General features: G+C 52.5%; 1 protein-coding gene across 4 annotated transcripts in view; it reads right to left on the bottom strand.

The window, feature by feature from the left end:
- The window catches only part of PTCH1 (patched 1), a 64805-nt gene that overhangs the window by 15759 nt on the left and 29462 nt on the right, over positions 1-19584 (bottom strand). For 3 of the 4 annotated variants that reach the window (XM_051847163.3, XM_051847159.3, XM_051847169.3), the window contains exons 4-16: positions 17696-17765; positions 17506-17597; positions 16120-16318; positions 15704-15825; positions 14778-14925; positions 13607-13738; positions 13089-13244; positions 12469-12567; positions 12157-12282; positions 7608-7726; positions 6683-7085; positions 6095-6404; positions 1417-1559 (exon numbers count right to left, since the gene is read on the bottom strand). In XM_051847163.3, coding sequence (XP_051703123.3) covers positions 1417-1559; positions 6095-6404; positions 6683-7085; positions 7608-7726; positions 12157-12282; positions 12469-12567; positions 13089-13244; positions 13607-13738; positions 14778-14925; positions 15704-15825; positions 16120-16318; positions 17506-17597; positions 17696-17765 — 2119 coding nt within the window. Of the gene's footprint in view, positions 1-1416; positions 1560-6094; positions 6405-6682; positions 7086-7607; positions 7727-10065; positions 10194-12156; positions 12283-12468; positions 12568-13088; positions 13245-13606; positions 13739-14777; positions 14926-15703; positions 15826-16119; positions 16319-17505; positions 17598-17695; positions 17766-19584 lie in introns of those variants that run through there. The other variant, XM_089335768.1, reaches the window with a different exon arrangement.

Here is a 19584-nt window from a genome sequence, read left to right as displayed (position 1 = left end):
TGTGCAGTTAACCTCTTGTTAACACTGAAGGAAATACCGCCCAGTAAATGGAGGAGAGCTATAAAAATAAAACAACATCTGTATAAATTTTGCTAACACTAGCCTCCTATGACCTGTGGATTCGAAAAATGCCCATCGCCACGGAGTGGAAGAGGCTGGCGGTGGGGAGGGGGCCCAGCCGGGGTCCTGCCCGGTCCCCCACATGGCCCAACCACATTCCCTCTTGCCGCAGGTCCCGGGAGCCGTCTGGCTGAACGTGTGTATATATTTTATACACACAGAAACATTTTTTTCCTGTTTACTTTAGATTCAGGCCTGGTTCCAACGCTTATGGTCTTTTTTTTTTTTTTTTTTTTTTAAACGAAATGAAAAACACCAGTGACAGCAGTTAATAGAGAAAGAGTGAAGTTAGAGTGAGCGAGCGTGGAGGAGCAGGAGACTGGATTTCAGGGATCTGGATTCAATTAATCCCCAGGATACATAACAACTGTATGTCTTCAAACCCTCTCTGGAACGACGGAGCACAGCTCACGGCCTCCGTGCGCGCCCGCGCAGCCCTCTCCCGCCCAGGCCGAGGACTGGGCTTGGCCCAATCACACAGGTCCCTGCCGCCCCTGGCCCCCCAGCTCCAGCCCACTCTGGCCTGGCAGGCAGGCTCCTCTGCCCACACACTTGTCAGAACTGACAGCCTGCTGCACACTGCTATAAAGCCCGGCGTTTCACACTCCATAATAACTCCCAACAATGTACTTTGTAAATCTGTCACCTTGAATGCCAGCGAGAAAGGGGAGACAATAAACAGAGCTGCAGAGAAGATCATTAGCATGACGGTTTTGTGCCTGAAGGTGAAGCCAGCAGGCTACAAAGAGCGGGAGGGAAGTGTGCACACACACCCCTGGCCAGGCCCCAGGTATCTAACGTTAATACTGGGGTGTCAGTGCTCCTGGGTTTCCAGGAGCTGAGCTTCCGTTTGCCCCCTGGGCCAGGGCAACCCAGAGGAGTCACTGGCAGAACCTCTCTCATCTCCCAGCCCAGGTTCTACTCGTGCAAATGACGGCCACCTGCCCAAGTCAGAAGGCCCGCAGCAGCAGCCTGCCGACGATGCCAGGGTCAGCACCACCACTTGAAGGAACAACATACAAATAAATCTCCAGGAGCCTGCACCAGTTCTGCTCTGAAGGTGGGGAACCCGCCCACCCCTCCTCGATAGAGGGGCCGAATGAGGCATCCTGGCTTGCCCAAGGTCACACACTTTGCTGGGGTGGGATGAAGTGAGTCAGAGCCAACCCAACGCTCCTGGCCCCGGCCTGGGGCCCCCAGGGTGCCAGGCTGTGGTGCAGCAGCTGCCGGCCCGCACCCTGCCCCCATCTCCGCCCCTGGCCCCGGCAGCTCCCTCGGGGTGCAGCAGGAAGGTACCTGACTGATGTCGATGGGCTTCTCGCGGCTGCCGGTCTGCACCAGGAGCTTGTAGGCCAGAACCCCGTCGTCCGATCCGTTTTTGTAATTGTTCGGCATGATTCTGCCTGTTTCCCAGTCACTGTCGAACGCATCCTGGAGCCCTAGGAAAGGCCGATGTGTGGAATCCATTACAACTCGGAACCACAGTGACCCTGGGGCTGACGGTGGGGGCCGCAGGCGGGACAGGGGACCACTGGCCATCCATCAAAGCCCTCTCTGGATTCTACTTCCACTCCAACTAATACGATTACATTTTTCGTGAATGAGTTGCAGGTTGCTAATCATCACTGCCTACAAGGGGTGGTGGTGGGATGTTTGTTTCTAGGAAACAAATGCGCGTACTTTAGCTTCAAAAAAAAAAAACCTCCCCTTGATTTCCGGCCACGCCTCTTCCAAAGGAGAGCGAAACGCACACCGGGCTCATTAACCGCGTCATGCCACAAAGGGTGCTAAGCCACTGGCTCTTGCACACAACCAGAAATTCCACTCGGAGGGGAGGAGAAACCCATCCAGGCTCCCGACTTCAAACAGCCCCTCTGCAGCTTCTGGAGCCCAGGGTGAATTTGTTCCATCTGGTCGGCTTGTGGAGCTAATACACGCTGCGGGCCCCGCTGCCAGGTTGTGTAAAGATCACAGCCAACACCTCTTCGCTCTCGACCGTTCTCTTCCTCTCCGAGGAGCGGGAAGGGAGGGATCCTGGGGTATGTGTACGTGCGTGCGTGTGTGTGCGTGTGCGCCCGCCTTGACGAGGGGCAATCCCTCACCGGGTTAACTTGGATCAGACGCAGAACAGGAAGCCACAGGCCAATACAAGGAGGCTCTGTGAGAACAGATGACAAACCGCAAGCCCCGGGGAGGGTGGGGTGGGGAGTGCTTTCTGGGCTGGGGGATGGGCGAGCCCACCAGCCCACCACACACAGCTGCGCTTGGGCCCTGTAATCAAAACCATCATCACAGACGGTTTGGCTACAGCTGTAAAGAGATAAGCGCATTGGAAGAGAAAACAGGGCCCTGGTGACCCAGCCCTAGGGTCTGAGTGCTGGCTGGGGCGCACACTCCCCACCCCCACCCTCCCGCCTCCCCCAGCCCCCCTGGCCTCGCCAGCCGCCTCCCAAGTAGAACCCCCAGGCCCCGGCGGCTCAGGAAACCACAGCGTTTGAACAAGCTGTACATGTATGGCTTAGGCATGGCTGGTAAGACGGGAGAAGGGTTTATTTCATTTCAGGACATGCCTTGGGTGACTTCAAAGACAAAAAAAAAATCTGGCTGCTTTGGGCTCGGCATGGTTAAGCTCTTAGGGTTGGAGGCGGGGGAGGCTCCTCCTTCTGTCTTTTCTTCCCGCTGTGGGCATGATCTTTAAAAAAAAAACGAACAGTTTGGGGATGCGGCTGGTGGGCTCCAGGGTGGAAGGAAGCCCCCAGTTCAGGGGGCAGGGTGGGGAGGGACCACCAGCACAGCGGTGCTCCCAGCCCACAGCTAGCCTGTTTCTCATAGTGGGGCCTGCACACAGCCGCACTGAACAGATGTCATTTTATGACCCACAGTCTTTTTTTTTCCCCTTCTGTTTTTGAAAAAAAATAAACAGGAGAGGAGAAACAACCGCTCCCTCCCCCCAGACCCCTAAAAGGGAGGCCTGGCCTGTTTTCTTCTCCATAAAAGAATTTTCATCACTTCCTGATTTCCCTGGTCCTTTCTGAATCCCAAGGGCAGCTCACGCACAGAGAGCCCCTAACGATCCCATGAGTGGTTTTGCATTCCCACTCTACAGATGAGGAAACTGAGGCCAGAAAGGTGAGGTTCTGAAATGTTGGAGCTGGGCTTAAACCAGGCAGGCCGATGCCAGGGCTGGCACAAACCGCTCAGTGCCCCGGATGCACCGTGGTGCCCAAGAAGCACTCACTGACGACATGTACAAGCTTAACAAAGTTAACTCAGGCACCCACAACATCCGGGGCCAGAGGGTCCCCAGAATCCAAGGGCTGTTTTAAGGCATTTTCCAAGACTTTTGGGACACCACGGACTTGTCATAGAAAGGAAGAAAGACCAGAGCTGGATAGGGCAACCCTGCAGGCGACTTGGTCAAAACTCATTACCAACACGCTTCACTGCAGGTTCCAAGATGACCAAGAGCGAGCTCTCGACTTTACGCCAACATCCAGGACCTTGCAGGGTTATTTTCACATTTTCTGATCAGCGACAAGAAAGCTCAAGGGACAACAGGCTGACCTAGGTGCATGCACTGAGCCTGGACCCAGAACGAGAGGTGACCGTGGGCTGCCAGCAAAAGACTGCGATTCTACTCAGTTTACTGCAAAACCTTATAACCACAGCTGGAGCGTCTCTCATTATAAATAATGTGTACTAAAAACTAGTTTCTGGCATACAGTTCTGGCTTAAGGAATTATCCCAATTGTCCATTTTTTTTTTTTTCAAATGTAGGATCCTAAAGAGAAAATGTTCCTCCAAATTCCATTTGTGAAATTCAATGAGAAATATAAATGAATGGCATTTGCACAGGTGTACAGCATGGCTTTCTCCCTCTAACATCTTCTCATTTGCATGCATGGTCCAAGATGTCACACAGGTTATTTCTATGAGTGAACTCAAACACTGCTATGATGTTGATCAAGACCAATGAGGTGACACGGTTTGAATGGTGATTCCACTAAAAAAACCAAAGAGGCTTCCATCACTGAACCACCACTGGAAATCGTCTGGCAGGGAAGCTGACTCCAGGCTAATTTCTTCCTGGGAGGAAATGTTCACAGACCAAGCCAACCACGCAAGAAGCCTAAAGGATGGGTAAGCAGCCAAGGGCCCCCGGATCTGATCTGGGTGTAGGGAGTCCTGAGCACACAGGTCCAGTTGCTCCACTTAACAATCTAAACGTGATTCAAATGCATCTGAAAAAAATAAAAGGATTTTCAAGCCCAATCGCCACGTTGTTGGACTTGGGCCGCCAAGGGCCGGCTCTGGTGCTTGGGACTGGCGTCACCCAGCAGGTCTTTGTCACTGGTGGCACATTACTTGCATGATTTGGTCAATGAAATGAAAACCAAGGAATCTCTGGTTCTTTCCTGACTCATGACCCAAAAGCCATTGCTTTCAAAACTAAGTGTAAAAAAGTTAACACTTGGAACACATTCAAGTCAGTCTGATGAGCAGGCTGCGTGACGATAATCACGGCACACAATATTCTCTTCACCTTCCACCACACATCAGCCAAATCTGGCATGTACATTTGGAAAAAAAATCCTAGGAACCTTAAGTAAAGGCCAGATACCATACTGAACCATTTTTGGTCAGACTCAACTTGTTTGCCACATCATGCAAGCTCACATGGAAACTGCTTAATCTTTACAATCAAATTGTGTATTGACTTAAGAAAGACCAAAAAAAAAAAAAAAAAAAAGGGCACTTAAATCTGTATTTAAACAAGGCTAATTAAGTGGGAAATTAAGACAATCATTTGGATAATCTCAGCCAAAAAAAATGTTGGGGCCATAATTATTTGGGTATTCCAGTAAAAGCATCATTGCTTGAACTGTGTGGATAATTATCCCAAGTCTCTCCTTCACCGTGCATGTGTCAACACAGAATAAATGAACAGATGTTCTTGGAATCACAGAACACGTTTGTGTTCAGTCAGCAGTCAGGAGCGGATTTAGACAATTCTGTTCTTCTCCAGTTGACTAGCATTTCCTAGAAACGTTTCTAAGAGCAAGATAAGAAGCCAAGAAAGGCATTTAGGACAGGATTTGATGATTTATGACCTAATGTGAAGTGTGATCAAGCATTTATCAATTGACTTCACTTGCCAAATCCAAGATGGTTAAAAGGAAGTTGAATGCACACGATGGGCTCTGGGGTGACTGATAATGCAGCCTCAGTGTAGGTTCCTGGATTGTGACAAATGCCCCTTCTGATGGAGGACTGCTTATGGCAGAGGGGGGCTGTGCATGGGACAGATGGAGAGCGCTCCTTGCACTCAGATTGTACTGTGCACCCAAAACTGCTCTAAAAATCTAGTCTGTTCAAATATAAATGAGGGGCTGGCTTTGTGCAGTGGGTTAAGCCACTGTCTGTGACGTCGGCATCCCATAGTGCAGCACCAGTTCCAGTCCTGGCTGCTCTGCTTCTGATCCAGCTCCCTGCTAATGTGCCTGGGAAGGCAGCAGAAGATGGCCCAAGTACTTGGACCCCTGCCATCCATGTAGGAGACCTGGATGGAGCTCTTGGCTCCTGGCTTTGGCCCGGCCCAGCTCAGACTGCTGTGGCCATTTGGGGAGTGAACCAGTGGATGGAAGACCTCTTTTTCTCTATCTCCATCAGTCTGCCATTCAAATAGATGTCACCAAACAGGCCACCAGCCCGAAGGACAAGAGCAACAGAAGTCATTTGGCTCCTTATTTTATAACATGATTGTCCCCCCTTTCCTAACATGTACCCACAAATTCTTACGGAAGTTCCTGGGTTCCAAGCAACACTTGGAAGTCTGTGAAAACGTGTCAGCGTGACACTATGACCCAACACTTTAGTAACAGGGACAAAAGGAGCAGACGGAAGCCCAACGCACAACAGAATGCGGGGCGCTGTGGATGATGGCCGAGAGGCCCCACCCCGGGCTGTGTCTTACCCTGCAGCCAGTCCCTGAAGTAATGCAGCCACATTTTGGGAAGCTGCTTGTTCTCCTCCAACATGATGTACTTCACGTTACTGAAGCTCTTGTGCAGGTCGTACAGCAAGTGCTGGATGTTCGGGTAGTCGGCCTTCTGCGTGACCACGTACATGTTGTAGAAAGAGAAGTATTTGAACTGCGCGGCGATGAAGTCGTACTCTCTGGTCTCCCGAGGGACGATGTCTGTGAGGTCCAGCCCGTCCCTCACTCGGGTGGTCCCGTACAGGCTGACCCCCAGCAGGCCCAGGAAAAGGAAGATCACCACGACCTGCAACACAGGGAAAGGCACGCGGTCAGACCCCACAGGACCAGCACCGAGTCTTCCTTGAAGAGGCCGGGGTGGGCTCCGCACGGACACGGATGCTTGCTGCAGGAGACGGGACCCCTGTGGAAGCTGAGCTCACTCACACGGCCCCAACCCCTCAATGCACTGCGTCTTTTGGGAGGCACGACGTCGTTGATCACGCTTTAATGCATTTCCCTCCCTGAGCCACCTGCCGACCTGCTGGGCCGCAGGCAGACAGCAGCAGAGCCTCAGGCTGTTACCTTGGCTTTGGGCTTCAGGAGGAAGGGCGCGTAGTGCTTCTCCGCGAAAGACGAGAGCGTCCACTTGGTGCAGGGGGGCTCGAGGCAGTGGAGGCTGGAGTCGGAGAACTGGGAGAGCAGGTCCCTCGTGGAGCTAGTGCTCTCCGGGCTCTGGCAGCTCAGGGTGTCCTGGGTCACAGTGACAGGCTGCACAGAAATCTCGGAGCGCGGCTCGGCCGTGGTGTAGTACACGTGCGTGTGGGGGTCGTACTCGGTGCGGAGCTGGACGGTGGACTGCATGGTGATCTGCGTTTCGTGGGCGAAGCTGTGGCTGCTATAGGGTGGCGGGGGGCTGTAGCGCGTGCTGTCGTGGGCCTCGGTGTAGGCCTGCGGCTCCACCTGAATCACTCTGCTGACGCAGGGGCTGAAAGAAGGCGAGACGTGTACGTGGCGTGTGGACAAGGGGGTGTTGACACTCGTGTTCCATAGCTCTGGAGACTATCCTAGCACCAAACCCGGCAGGTGTCACCGCATGATCTGGATACAGATACAAGGACATCCAAGGAAGCCCAACAGACGGTGGCTGGGTCCGCGTTTGGCTCAAAGACGCCAAGCGATATGACAGTGAGTATGATTTCAAAGAAATCAAAGCAACACAAAACCACCCAAGGACTGCACGCTTTCTAGAGGGCTTGGCTGTTCTGCTGTGATCCAGAGAGATCTGAAAAACTCCCCAACAACTGGCGCCATTGATGCAGCTTGCAGGGGGCTGGGGCAAAGCCCAGGGACTCAGGTGTCCCATCTGGGAAGCATCCCCTGTCCTGGGTCTCCCCTGCTGCCGCCACATCTGGACACCCCTGTTAGCTACAATCCCTTCTCTGTCCACAGACCAAGGGACTGAGCCGTACCATGCCGCGTACCCAAGCAACAAAGCATGAAAACACACCTTGTGAAACAGCAGAAAATGTCCAGTCTCCTGTCTTCCCGGCGATACAGATCCATGCTGAGGATTGCAGGGAAGATGAGCAGGACCATGGCGAAATTGAAGACCACCACCACTGCAGCCTGGGAGGCGGAGACAGAGTTGAGAGGTCACCGCAACGCCGCCTTCCGGCCAGGGACCGCCTCCCTCCCGAGCTAAGTGGGGTTTCTCATCATTCTGCTACTCTTCCATCATCAAGAGACTATTATTTGGGTCTTTACAGGGACTGCACTGCTCCTGCCAACCCGACTTAACCCACAAAGTCAGAACACAGAGCATCCTCAAGATGCTGTAATTGAAGACGAGGCGAGACCTCAAGCAGCCGTGATTTTGCACTTGAAATTTTGGATACAGCTGGACCAAGCACACTAAAATATCCCTGGAAGACGTGAAATCCAATGTCCCAGGTGTCCCCTGAGGCTTTTAATGGCACATTCCACGGAGCCTCCGTGGGGCAGCCTGTGGGGGTGGGAGGCAGAGTAACACGGGAGGTCAAGGAGAGTTAAGCAGAAAGAAATTCTCGTGTGTGAGTTTTGTACGCAGAATAAGTAAGTGCAGATTCAAAAGTCACTCCATAACCTAAAATAAACATGGGCTCGGTTCTGTAGTGCCTTGGCAAGTCTCCTGCTGACCTAGTAAAAATTACAAAATTGGGCTGTTAATGGGGGGAAGGCGTCGGAGGACAGCTCAAAGGAGCATTCTGCTGAGAGACGCCCGGCAAAGGGAGAGGGCTGGAAAAATGGGACTGGACTGTGGGGGAGCCGAGCAGCGATCAGGACTGGCTTCGGCGCGCTCAAAACCCTCATGGGGTTTCTCAGTGAACTGCCCGGCCGTGAAACCTCCAACTGGCCAAGAGCGGGCGATCACTGGCACCCAACAGCATCCGGGCACAGCTTCGCCCAGGGCTTTCACGGTGACTGCGCGAGAAGCGCATGTTCAGGAACAGGTGCCCTTCGGTAGCTGAGGCCCTGCCCAGTGAACCAGACCATCTAAGAGCCGAGTCTCCAGCACAAAATCACCCAGCCTTTCCTCTTCATCTACCTTGAAGATCCCTCAGTAGTTCTGTTAACGACTCTAATGGACGCAAGACACTTCAGATCAGGCTGAGGATGGATAGCCGCGTAGGAATAAACACACCACTACAGTGACCAGGGAACTTCTTGAAGGGACAGAGACTTTAAAAACAGCCAGGGGCCCGGCACTGTGGTGTAGTGGGTAAAGCCACTGCCTGTAGCACTGCCATCCCCATATGGGTGCCAGTTCTAGTCCTGGCTGCTCCACTTCTGATCTAGCTCTCTGCTGTGGCCTGGGAAAGCAGTAGAAGATGGTCCATGTCCTTGGGCCCCTGCACCCATGTGGGAGACCCGGAAGAAGCTCCTGGCTCCTGATTGACATAGTTCTGGCCGGCCGTTGCAACCAATTAGGGAGTGAACCAGTGGATGGAAGACCTTTCTCTCTCTCTGCCTCTCCTTCTCTCTCTGTGTGTGTAACTCTTTCAAATAAATAAATACATCTTAAACAAACAAACAAACAAACAAAAACAGCCAGGGCTTGCACTGGGTACTGGAGATGCAGAGGTAAGTATAACAAGATTCTAATATGGCTAGAGCTATCAACAAAATACAAAGAAAAGCCGGTCCCAGGTTGCAGAGCGGCTCAGATGGGATGAGGGAGCATGGCGGGGGGTGGGTTGTGGAGGAGACATTCCTGTGTGGGGTTGAGAGAGGACACAGCACTCAGGTGGGAGCAGGGGCAGGAGAGATGCCCTGTGTCCAACAATAAGGTCCATCTGGCTCAAGTCTCTCGATTCTGCTGGGACCTGAACCTCATCTGGGGAAGGTGAAGACATGATAGGGGAGTAGGAAGCTGATGCAGGAGTCCCACAGCAACCAGGAGGAAGACCCTCACCGCTGCCAACTCTGTCCCCTAATAAAGACCCTGCGTCCCCAGGAATCATAGGGCTGCCACTGCTTTTCTGGTCGTAGAGGGGGCGTTGGAATGGATGCATGAAGGTTGCTAGGGAAGTTTAAGATGGCTTATTTGGGGGTATTGGGGGCAGGAAATAGTCTTTTTATGTTGGTCAGGCTACAAAATTGGAATGGGGTAGAACCCAAAGGCGTATTTGGGCAGAAGCACTCTGGGCTCTCCCCTCTGATGCTGCATCCGTGGTGTCCAGCATCACGTCGTGAGTGCAGGCCCAGTGCTCAGGTCTGGGTTGTCGGCACACTCCAGGGTGAGGTCTCACGCTCCCCTGGCCTGTTTCTGATATTGCTACCCCCGCCCCCTCCCAGGTGTTGGACAGACAGTGAGCCAGCGTGTCAGGGGAAGCCCATTCTTGAGTAATCAGGACTCTGGGAAGCCATCTTAGAACACTCTAGAAATGCACAGTCAACAGTACTCAGTGTCTCTGTAAGGTGCTTACCTGGGCGAGCTTAGCATACAGGGTTTCTAAGAGGCTACTGCTTGCAAGGACAACTCATGGAGTTTTTCAGAGCACCACACCATGGGATACCATGAAAGGAGGGTTTGCCTTGATGAGTCATCAGTATGTACTGAGAGGAGAGGAGAGAAGAAGGGAGAGGGAAAAGAAGAAAGGAAAGGAGTGTGAGCAGATGGAGAACAGAGCAGACCAAAGACAGGCAGGGGAAAGCGAGCAGAAGAGAAGGGGGAAAGCAGAGAGAGCCAGGAGACAGGGCCCCGCTCCTGGGAGACGCTAGAGCCAGGCCTCAACCCACAGCCACGGAGCAAGAGCCGCAGGTGCAGGGCAGATGAACCCCAGTGGGAAAGGCATTCTGGGGGTGGGCGTTTAGCTCAGGGGTCAGGACTCCCACACCCCACCCAGAGTGCCCAGGTTCCACTCCAGCCTCCTGTGAGTGCAGGCCCTGGAGGGAGTGGTGATGGCTCAAGTCACTGGGTACCTGCTGCCCAAGGGGGAGATCTGGATTGAGTTCCCAGACCTTGGTTTCAGCCTGGCCCAGCCCTGCCCCAACTCTTGTGGGCATCTGGGGGAGTGAACCAGCAGATGGAGGATCTGTCACTCTGCCTCTCAAATAAGTGAAAAAAAAATTAACAAGGCATTCTACAACTCTGGTTGTACCCCTAATTCAGACGACTCCTCTGGCTTGTTATTTTTCACATCACCAAGCAGTCACACAGTATTTTCACGTTTCTTGTGTTCAAGTTCAGTTTCAGATTTATTGTTTTTTTTTTTTCTTTCACTCACTATTTCTATTTTACATCCACTTATAATAAAAATACACCTGCCTTTCAGTATTTTTCCTTTAGGGTGGTTTTGGCTGATGGGCAGATCACCTTCTTGGGTTTGTTCTCTCTCGCACTGATTATCAAGGGAGCCCCACACCCACACACAGTGGGGGTCTCAGTGGCTCGGGTCGATTGGTAATCAGTGAAATGAAATCCAAACCCATTACTGATGGATTCTTGAAGGGACGACTGTGAAAATGAAGAAAGAGCTAAGCCCGTGCCCCAGCGTCTCCACAGGAGCCTCACTCGTGACTCAGCCGTTTTTCTCCCAGCTCTGGATCCTCACTTTCCACGGGAGTGCAGAGAGGGAAAGCAGGGGCCCTGAGCGGGGCGGCGGTCTCCTTTAAGACCCGGGCTGCCTCAGGAGCTGCCCATCACATCCTCAGGGAGGAAGGGAGAGGTGAAGTCAGCAAGTGCTTTCAGCCTTTTTCTTTGGAAGCAGCTGAAGCTTTCAAACGTGCAGTCAATGCACAAGACATCAGGGACATCTGGAGATCCCTAGCAGAGCCCCGGGCCACTCTGGGCCGGGTGGACCACAGCAGAGGGCTCCTGGCTCTGCTTCACCTGCTGGGCTGGCTGCCTTCAGGGGTCCTGTGCCTCCAGCAGCCGCTCCCCCCTGGAACTGCCTGTGCCCGGCACCTCTACAAGCTGCCTGCCGCTTTAGAAAAACACCCTGCTGGCTACTGGGTCTGCAGGGCCTGGTCTGGAAGGAGAGGAGAAGATACTTGGGGTGCCCATGGAGTTTGCCTGGGCAGCCTGAAAGGGGTAGGGGAGAGACTGCAGAGGGTGACTAAGAAACAGGAGATGGATGCTAGCCCCCAGCACGCCCCTGGAGGGGGAGTGGCCAGCACCTGCTCTCATGGTGCTACCTGCCAGCCGGCTTCACGTCTGGCCTGGGTGGCACGCAACCTCACCCTTACACACCAGTAAAGCCTGTTTGACACAGCTGCCTTGGGGCAGGGCTGCTTGGGGAAGGCAGAGGAGGTGGCCAGCAGAGGAGGCAGACCCCAGAATCTGTGAGTAGCAAGGGGCCCACCGAGGAGCTAAGCTGCAACAACTGCTTGGGGGCTCCAGAGGAAGGAAAGCATAGAGACAGCTGTCAGGGTTATGGTTTAAGGTGGCACCCGCCCCGCTGTGCAGAGCCCCAAGAGCAGGCACGCTCGACCTTATCTATGGCAGTGCTCCCTTAAGCGCCGTAGTGGAGACAAGGCAGACTCAGGATGCTGGACATTGCTCCTGGGATACTCACCTGGAGCGAGAAGGCTCGCAGAGCGGGAATTGGGATTAGCGCGGCCATGAAGAAGGCGGTGACGTTGCTGATGGACGTGAGTGCCACGCTGGCGCCCGTGCGCTTGAGGCACTCCCCGGTCCGGTCCTGCGGACGACAAACCACAGCGCTGCGGCCTCATCACCTAACACCAGCTTTCCAAGTCCCGCAAGCAAGCAAGGTGCGCGGAATCCCATAGGAGCAAAAACGGCATGGGACAGGCTATCCCCGGGCGTGGCCCAACCTGTGGCTGTAGGAGCCTGGCACCTCCCAAGGCTTCTGTGTTGCTGTTACCTCAAACGGGATTCTTTTGTTCTGCCCCGTCTCACTGAACGCATGGGCCAGAAGGAAGACGTCGTCCACGCCGACTCCGAGGGCGAGGAATGGCAAGACCTGCGGCCAGGCAGAGGGCGGGAGGTGGTGTGAAATGCAGAGACCCCATGGAGAGCTCCGAAGAAAACACGGTCCCAGGCCACCCCGATGACCACTTCCAAGGCCCCGAGGGAGACACCTGCAGCCCTGAAGGCCAGTTACTTTGGGCTCCCGGCACATCTTGTCCCTTTCAAGGTCTAGGGTCCGTGTACAATCATTTTTTTGAAAGTCAATACAGTGACTTGTTTCTCAAGAGTGTGATCCCTGGAGCAGCTCCCTGCACTTTTCCCAGCCTTCCAGGGGACGCTAGCACCTGTCAGGGTTCAAGACCTGTGGTCCCAATGAACCACAGACATCCCTACAACCGAGGCAGCTGCCTAATCCAGACGAGTGGACATCCCGCCCACTGGCCTGGAGCCGGGAGGGTTCCCTGTGGAGACAAGTGGCATCCCAGCCGGGGAGGCTAAGGCCCTTTAAGGGACATACCGTGCCCAGGGAGGGGTGCTGGTCACCAAACCAGAGGCGAGCAGCTCTTTGCCTACCTGAGTTGTTGCAGCATTAAAGGAGATCCCAATCAAGGAGCACAGGCCCAAGCCTGCAGCCACGGACAGGGCCACCAACAGGACGCCAGCCAGCCCCACGGCCCCCTGAGACTTGGAGCAGTCCCAGCGTAGCATGGTTAAACAGGCGTAGGCAAGCTGCAGGCAGGACAAAGGCAGAGAGAACGTGTGATGATCCTGTCGTTTCTCTCCCACCTCCACGATCACCCCAAACCCAGAGGAAAACTTCAGGAACCCAACACCTCCCAGACTTTCTATTTTGGGTGGCGCACAACATAGTACATGTCAGTGATGGATAAAGTGCACATGGGGCCCAAATCATTCTACACGAATACTTTCTAAATGGCTACAAACCCCAGCTCTCTTCCTGGGGTACAGTTACAAAGCAGGGGTGGTAAAGACTGAAAAAACAAACAAACAAACAAACAAAAAAACCCAGAACCCCAGCCACGCCGCCCCAGCCCCGTCCCCGCGCCCAGGAGGGCAGAGCGCATGCGTACCATGAGTAGGTAGCCGCTGGCTACGCGGATGACGCTGACGTCGGAGAACGACTTGAGGATGTCGTCCAGTGTGGTGGTGGTAAAAGACAGCACCTTCTGCGTGGAGTTGGCGGAAACGCTCTGATGGACCACCTGTGGCCATAACACATGGCTCAGCTCCCACGTGGCATCCTGGCTTCATTCAACAAGCCCTCAGGTCACCCCCCCCACCCCCACTGCTCTTGGATACATTAAGAGAGTTCTAGGACTGGGTGTCTGGCATCACAGCTCACACGCCACCTCCCACCTAGCAGCTCCATCTTCGGCTCCTGACTTCTCAGCTTCCTGCCAATAAAGACCCCAGGAGGCAGTGGGTGACGGTTTGAGGAACTGGGTTCATTCCCCCAGCACCCATGAGGGAGGCCTGGATTGAGAGTCGCAGCCACCAGCTTTGGCCCCGACCCAGCCCTGCCTGTTGTGGGCATCTGGGGAATGAACCGGGAGATGCGAGTTCCCTTAGCTGTCTCTCCAAGAGATGAATGACACATTCAGAGTAGCTGCATGGTTCAGGTGGAGGAAGCGGGGTAGAAGTGGGACTCAGGCTGGGTGAGTCCCGGGTGGAGGACAGTGCGGCTACTGCTAAGCAAGTGACATGGGTGCAGCAGAGAGCCCCCGTCACTGGCCCACACTCGGGGCAGTGTATTTACTCCAACTCTAAGACTGCCATTCTATCTCTGTGATTCCACGACTGCTTTGCAGTCCATCAGTGCCCCCCTAATCCAACACAACTCATTCTCCCAGGCGCTCCTCCCCCCTTTCGCTTGCTGGCCACTTTTCAAAGGTCACTTGTGGCTCAGTAGAGGTCACTGCTTGGGAAACAAAGGCCAGCTCCTGTCACATGACCCACCAAGGGGACTGCAGCTGTGAACAGATTCTATGCCTTGCTAATGTTTTCCAGACACCTTGTCTTGCACACCCGGTATTTTTTCTTTTCTTTTTTTTTTTTCACGCCCCCCCCCCCCCCATTACAACGTGCACCTCTCAAGGAAAAGCCGTGTGTGTTTAGCCCATCAGGTTCTCGGCACTAAAACCTGAGCTGAAAACACTTCTCCCGCAAACGCTGTTTTCGACACCAGTGCGAGGAAGCGGTGCGTGTTTCACGCGTGCGACTCGGGTGCGAAAGCGGGTTTACCTCCACATATGTCCTCTGCCAGGCCTCCAGGATGGCTGCTGCCTTGTCCTCGTTCCAGTTGATGTGAGAGACGTATTCGTAGCCCTTGAAGTGCTCGTACATTTGCTTGGGCGTCATTAGCTGGAACATGGTTTGCAGGGCGTGGGCGCTGCGAGAGGGGGAGGGGAGAACACACAACATTCCCAGGGAGTCCTGGCCACACATGGCACATGTTTCCATTCAGACGGGACCAGGACGGTGACTTTATTTAATAGATGGATGGACCATATTAAAGGTATAACCTTACAAACCTCTACAGATATACCCCAAATTAAATTAATAGGCAATTTCCTTTCACAGTTTCCATTGCATGAAACAGGAAGGGCAGAAGAGTAGATAGCTTGGCCAGATACGTACAGCTCGGCTCCACACACTAGCTGTGCAGAAGTCCCGGCCCATAGCTTTCCCAAGGGAGAAATCTCCACCACAGCCCGACACTTGCCTGGCTGGAGCTCCCTGGGGCACACAAAGGACCATTCTCCCTTAGCCTTCGGTTCTCAGTCTCGCCCTTCAACGGGGAGTGACGCTGTGTGGCTCCTATTATTTAACTCCATTCGCTGTGACAGGTGTCTCCTGCCAACCTGAGCCCAGCCCCCCTTCCTTGCCCACCTGTTGGGAGGTCCTTCTAAAACCTACAGTCAATAAAGACCCAGCCTTGATGAAAATTACAAATGTATCCTTGAACCATTCCCCAAAGGGGCTTTTTTTCCCCCAAGCTGGTCTGGGCTGCTACTCTTTTGTAATATTGGAGGACACTGGATGGCTAGCCAGTGGGAAGAGTTACTTATTAATACAAATATAGTTGCAGGACAGATGTCTAGGTGGGGGGAGGGGTGGGAGGGGGGAGGAGAGGAAGGAGATGGACTGGATTCTAAGTGTTGGATTACCTGACAAGCTTTCCACTGCTGTTTCGGACTGTACCACCCACAATCAACTCCTCCTGCCAGTGCATATACTTGCGGGATAATCCATGACACCCACCATTCAAAACAAGGGCCATATCGAGCGGCTACAATAAAAAGACAGCCACATAATTAGTAGGCAGGTCACATGCCTTGTTAAAATCCAGTGCATTAAGAGCCTGTTTGTTTCAGAGAGAACATTAATAGCAAAGCTAATGAGAGGCGTATGGCAAACCTTACAGCAAAAATTTAGCTCCATAAACAAACTTAGTTGTACAGACCAAAAAAAAAAAGCCACGGAGATTGAAATGTTAGCAATGAAAATCATCAAGAGAACTCAAAATGGAAGCAGCCACCTAGCACCTTGCCCTATTGGGAGAGGCAGTGGGGCGCACACTCACTTTGGTTGAGTTTTTGTTGGGGGCTGTGGCCGGGCAGTCTGGGTCTGCTGGATTGAGGCAGGGTCGATCCATATACCCACGGCCGACGTCAGCCTTGTTCAGCATCTCCTCCCAGCTGTCCACTTGATAGTTGATCTTCTTTAACTCTTCCAGGAATTCCAAAGGGTCAAAATTTGTCCACCGCAAAGGAGGTTTCCCCCTGTGGGCGAAATCAGGAGACGGGTGAGAAGCGGCTTCCGGGTAGAGGCTGCCATTCTGGGTGAAGGATCCTCACCTGTATGTCTGCGTGCAAACTCGAGGCAGGCAGATAATCCGCCACTGAAGGTGTGACAAATTAACCAAGGCACCTGTGGTGGACGTATCTGATGGACTACCCCAAAACAAAATGAGCCAGTGGGCGCCTCTCAGCAGACTGAGATGCCAGATTCCAAAACAAGAGAGAGGGAACGGCGCTGTCGGACAGGCACTTGCCAGCCTGGCGGATGCTTTGCGACTGGGATTCGTAGAAACGTTTGATCCCTGTTACCTTCCCTGATCCCACACCTTGGAGCCGTCTCGGACAGCCTGGCAGCCGGGCGGGCGGAGCCCCCACCGGCCTCTGCCGTCACAGCCACTTCCCCCGGACGCTCACTTTTGAATCTGCTGTTGACAGACCAGAAAGGCTTTTTGCTGCCTGTTATGTGGTTCAAACCACACTGTAGCTGCTTAACCAGGCTGAAGGCATTATTCAGAATCTCCCAACCAGAAAACACAAAACCCCTTATTTCCCATCGACAACTGTACACGGAAGGTCAGAGGACGGCCACTGTAAATTGCTTTTGCAGATATGTGCAAGGCCGGACAGAAACAATAACCCAAGCACTAACTCTTGCATAATTAACTGAAAACGTCCACACCGATTAACAATCATTCTTTAAATGATGCAGCCCGTATACTATCCAACTGCTAAACAGCGAAGCATCTTGAACCACTGCCTTCGAGGACAGCGGATTTTCCCCTTAAATGTCATTAATGTGATCCAAAGAAACAGTTCTGTTAAATTCTCGTCCCTCCAGAATGAGGGAAAGTGGCCAGGCTGTGAAACCCCAAACATTTAAAAAAGTTAAAAAAAAAAAATCACACATACTCTACAATAATTTGCATTTTATTTGCATATAAATGGGTTGCTGAAAGTGAATGAAATTTAATGATGCCTACAGAACTTTTTTTTTTGAAAAGAGGAAAAACATTCTGCTGAAATCCCCTCTGCCTTCACTATTCACTCCAAAAAATGCACATGGAATTTCAATGCTTTTTCCCCCCTCTACTGTTTGCAACTGAAGGGGAATACAAAATGATGAGCAACCTCAGACACACTGAATCCCAGAATGCTGAAGGGGTACTTACAGGAGGTAAGCCGTCCCGGACTGGAGCTTAGCACCTTCCCAGAAGCAATCCAGAGGTGTAATAATTAAACACGGGTAAAGGTATTCTATTATCTGTGGAAAAGAACGGGCCGTGGGTGAGGTTCATGCACACCACACCGCCGGGGTGGTGTTTCTGAAAATCCGAGGGAGTTTTGCAAACAAGAATATACCTGATCCATGTAACCTGTCTCTGTGATCAGTTCTCCTGATTTGTAACACAAATGTTCCAATTTCCACTGCCTGTCGAAATGAAAAGCAGAGACAACTGTCAACAAAGAAATCCGTGCAAAATCACAACATATAAAAAGGACCGCGCAATTCCCATCACTTCTAAGCATCTGTCAAAACGAGCGGGGCTTTTGCCAAGTGGGGAGCAGGCGGGCTTGCTTTAATGAATAGATAATACTCGACTGTAATTAACAAATGTAGGGTGTTTATGTAAATGAATGCTTGAAGTCTTGTTTTCTTAAGTGTTCTCCCAATAATCTTGTTTACACCATTCATCTGCTTTACTACATACATTAAACAACTTCAGGGCAGGCCGGTTAAATGATCAGGAATTCCAAGTGAGGGGGGACTACATTAGTGAGTTCTAGGAGAAGGATGTATTTCCAGGATAATGCTCTTCTCACTGGTAGTGTTCCAAAGCAACTCTCCTGCTCTTAACCACAAAGAAACAACGGTTGCCAGGCCGATCCAATTTTTTCACAACCCCTTCTATCCTTATGGAAGAGTATGGATCAGGAAGAGTATTCCTGTCTCCAAAACTGTGCCCTCTAGACCTTTCTAAAGGCAACAGGGAGATAAAACTGGGGAAAATAGGAAATTTGGAAGGCGGCGGACATGAGAAATCCAAGACAGGGAAAAAAACAACTATCTTCAAACTGTTGGGTTTTATTGGTCTCCTGGTGGGGAGGGGCCATCTTCACCCAAGCCCTCCCCCCAGAACCTGTCCACCTGTCTCACTGAAGGGCCACCTGCCTGGCTCAATGTTCTTTGATCAGTGCAGTTGAAAAGGACCCTTTTCTCTTGTTCTAAGCAACACCTGAATGGCGGATTGCCCTCCACAGACGTGCAGCACCTGTAGTGGGGACAGCCTGTGTCTGGCTCAGTGCCTACCTGTCCGTGATGCCATTTCTCTCCCTGAGAGCAGGACTCAGACACCCATCCAGCCAGCCCCCAACCCCACCCCCCCTTGTTCCAACTCCACAGAGCATCAGCACAGGTTATACACCATGAGAAGGTTCTCAGTCTTACCTATCAACTCGTACACAGGCTTGCTTGAGAAAAGCATGGCTGTGCATTAAAAGGAAAAGCAAAGCAGCTGGGACCTACAGGGAAGGGCTGGAAGCCTGGCTCAGTGCTAACTGCCTGAGCTTCCAGTGTTCTCACCTCCGGAGGGGGACGGCTTCAACCCTTTCTCTGGCTCAACCTCAGCTTACACCGAGGAAGCAAGGAGCTCCTCTGGCCTGGGCATCACCTGTGGGGCAGACTGCACCCCATCACAAACCAGGGCATGCCAAAGAAGAGGGGACTCGTCTCACGTGGCGCTGCACCCTCAGATCCTGTCTCTGGCGAGAATGGGTCTCAGTCATAGCCCCTGCAGGCAGGTGCACGGGGAGCAACATTAGAACAGGGACAGATGCACATCTTAGTGGCATTCTCGTCCCTGGCCACTAAATATGTCTAAAGCTTCACTGTGAAAATTAAATCAGACTTCTGTATCCCTCCGTTCAGACACTTAAAAAAATCTCAATGTGCAGCCAGCCAATCAACAAACTCTGAACCTACCTACCCTGTTCCAGCTGCTGGGCCATGACTGTGGTGCAGGCCCTGAAGTGATTACAGTTTAGATACAGAAGGAAAGAGGCTGTCACTTTTATTCCAGAACTCTTCCTAATCTATTACTCTGCCCATCGCGCTGTGAAAGGAGAGGAGCTGAAAGGGTGACTTTTATTTCCACATGTTGTAAATTCCCCTTCTTTAGCATGAATTCCTACACTGGCCCCAGCCTCATCCCCCACTTGCTTTGGGATGCATACCAACCATGAATACAAAG

The sequence above is a fragment of the Oryctolagus cuniculus genome, chromosome 1, assembly GCF_051225735.1.
Source record: "Oryctolagus cuniculus isolate XC-2025 breed Fujian yellow rabbit chromosome 1, ASM5122573v1, whole genome shotgun sequence".
Lineage (NCBI taxonomy): Eukaryota > Metazoa > Chordata > Mammalia > Lagomorpha > Leporidae > Oryctolagus > Oryctolagus cuniculus.
The sequence above is the reverse complement of the archived record's forward strand: the minus strand, read 5'-3'. Positions and strand labels throughout refer to the sequence as shown.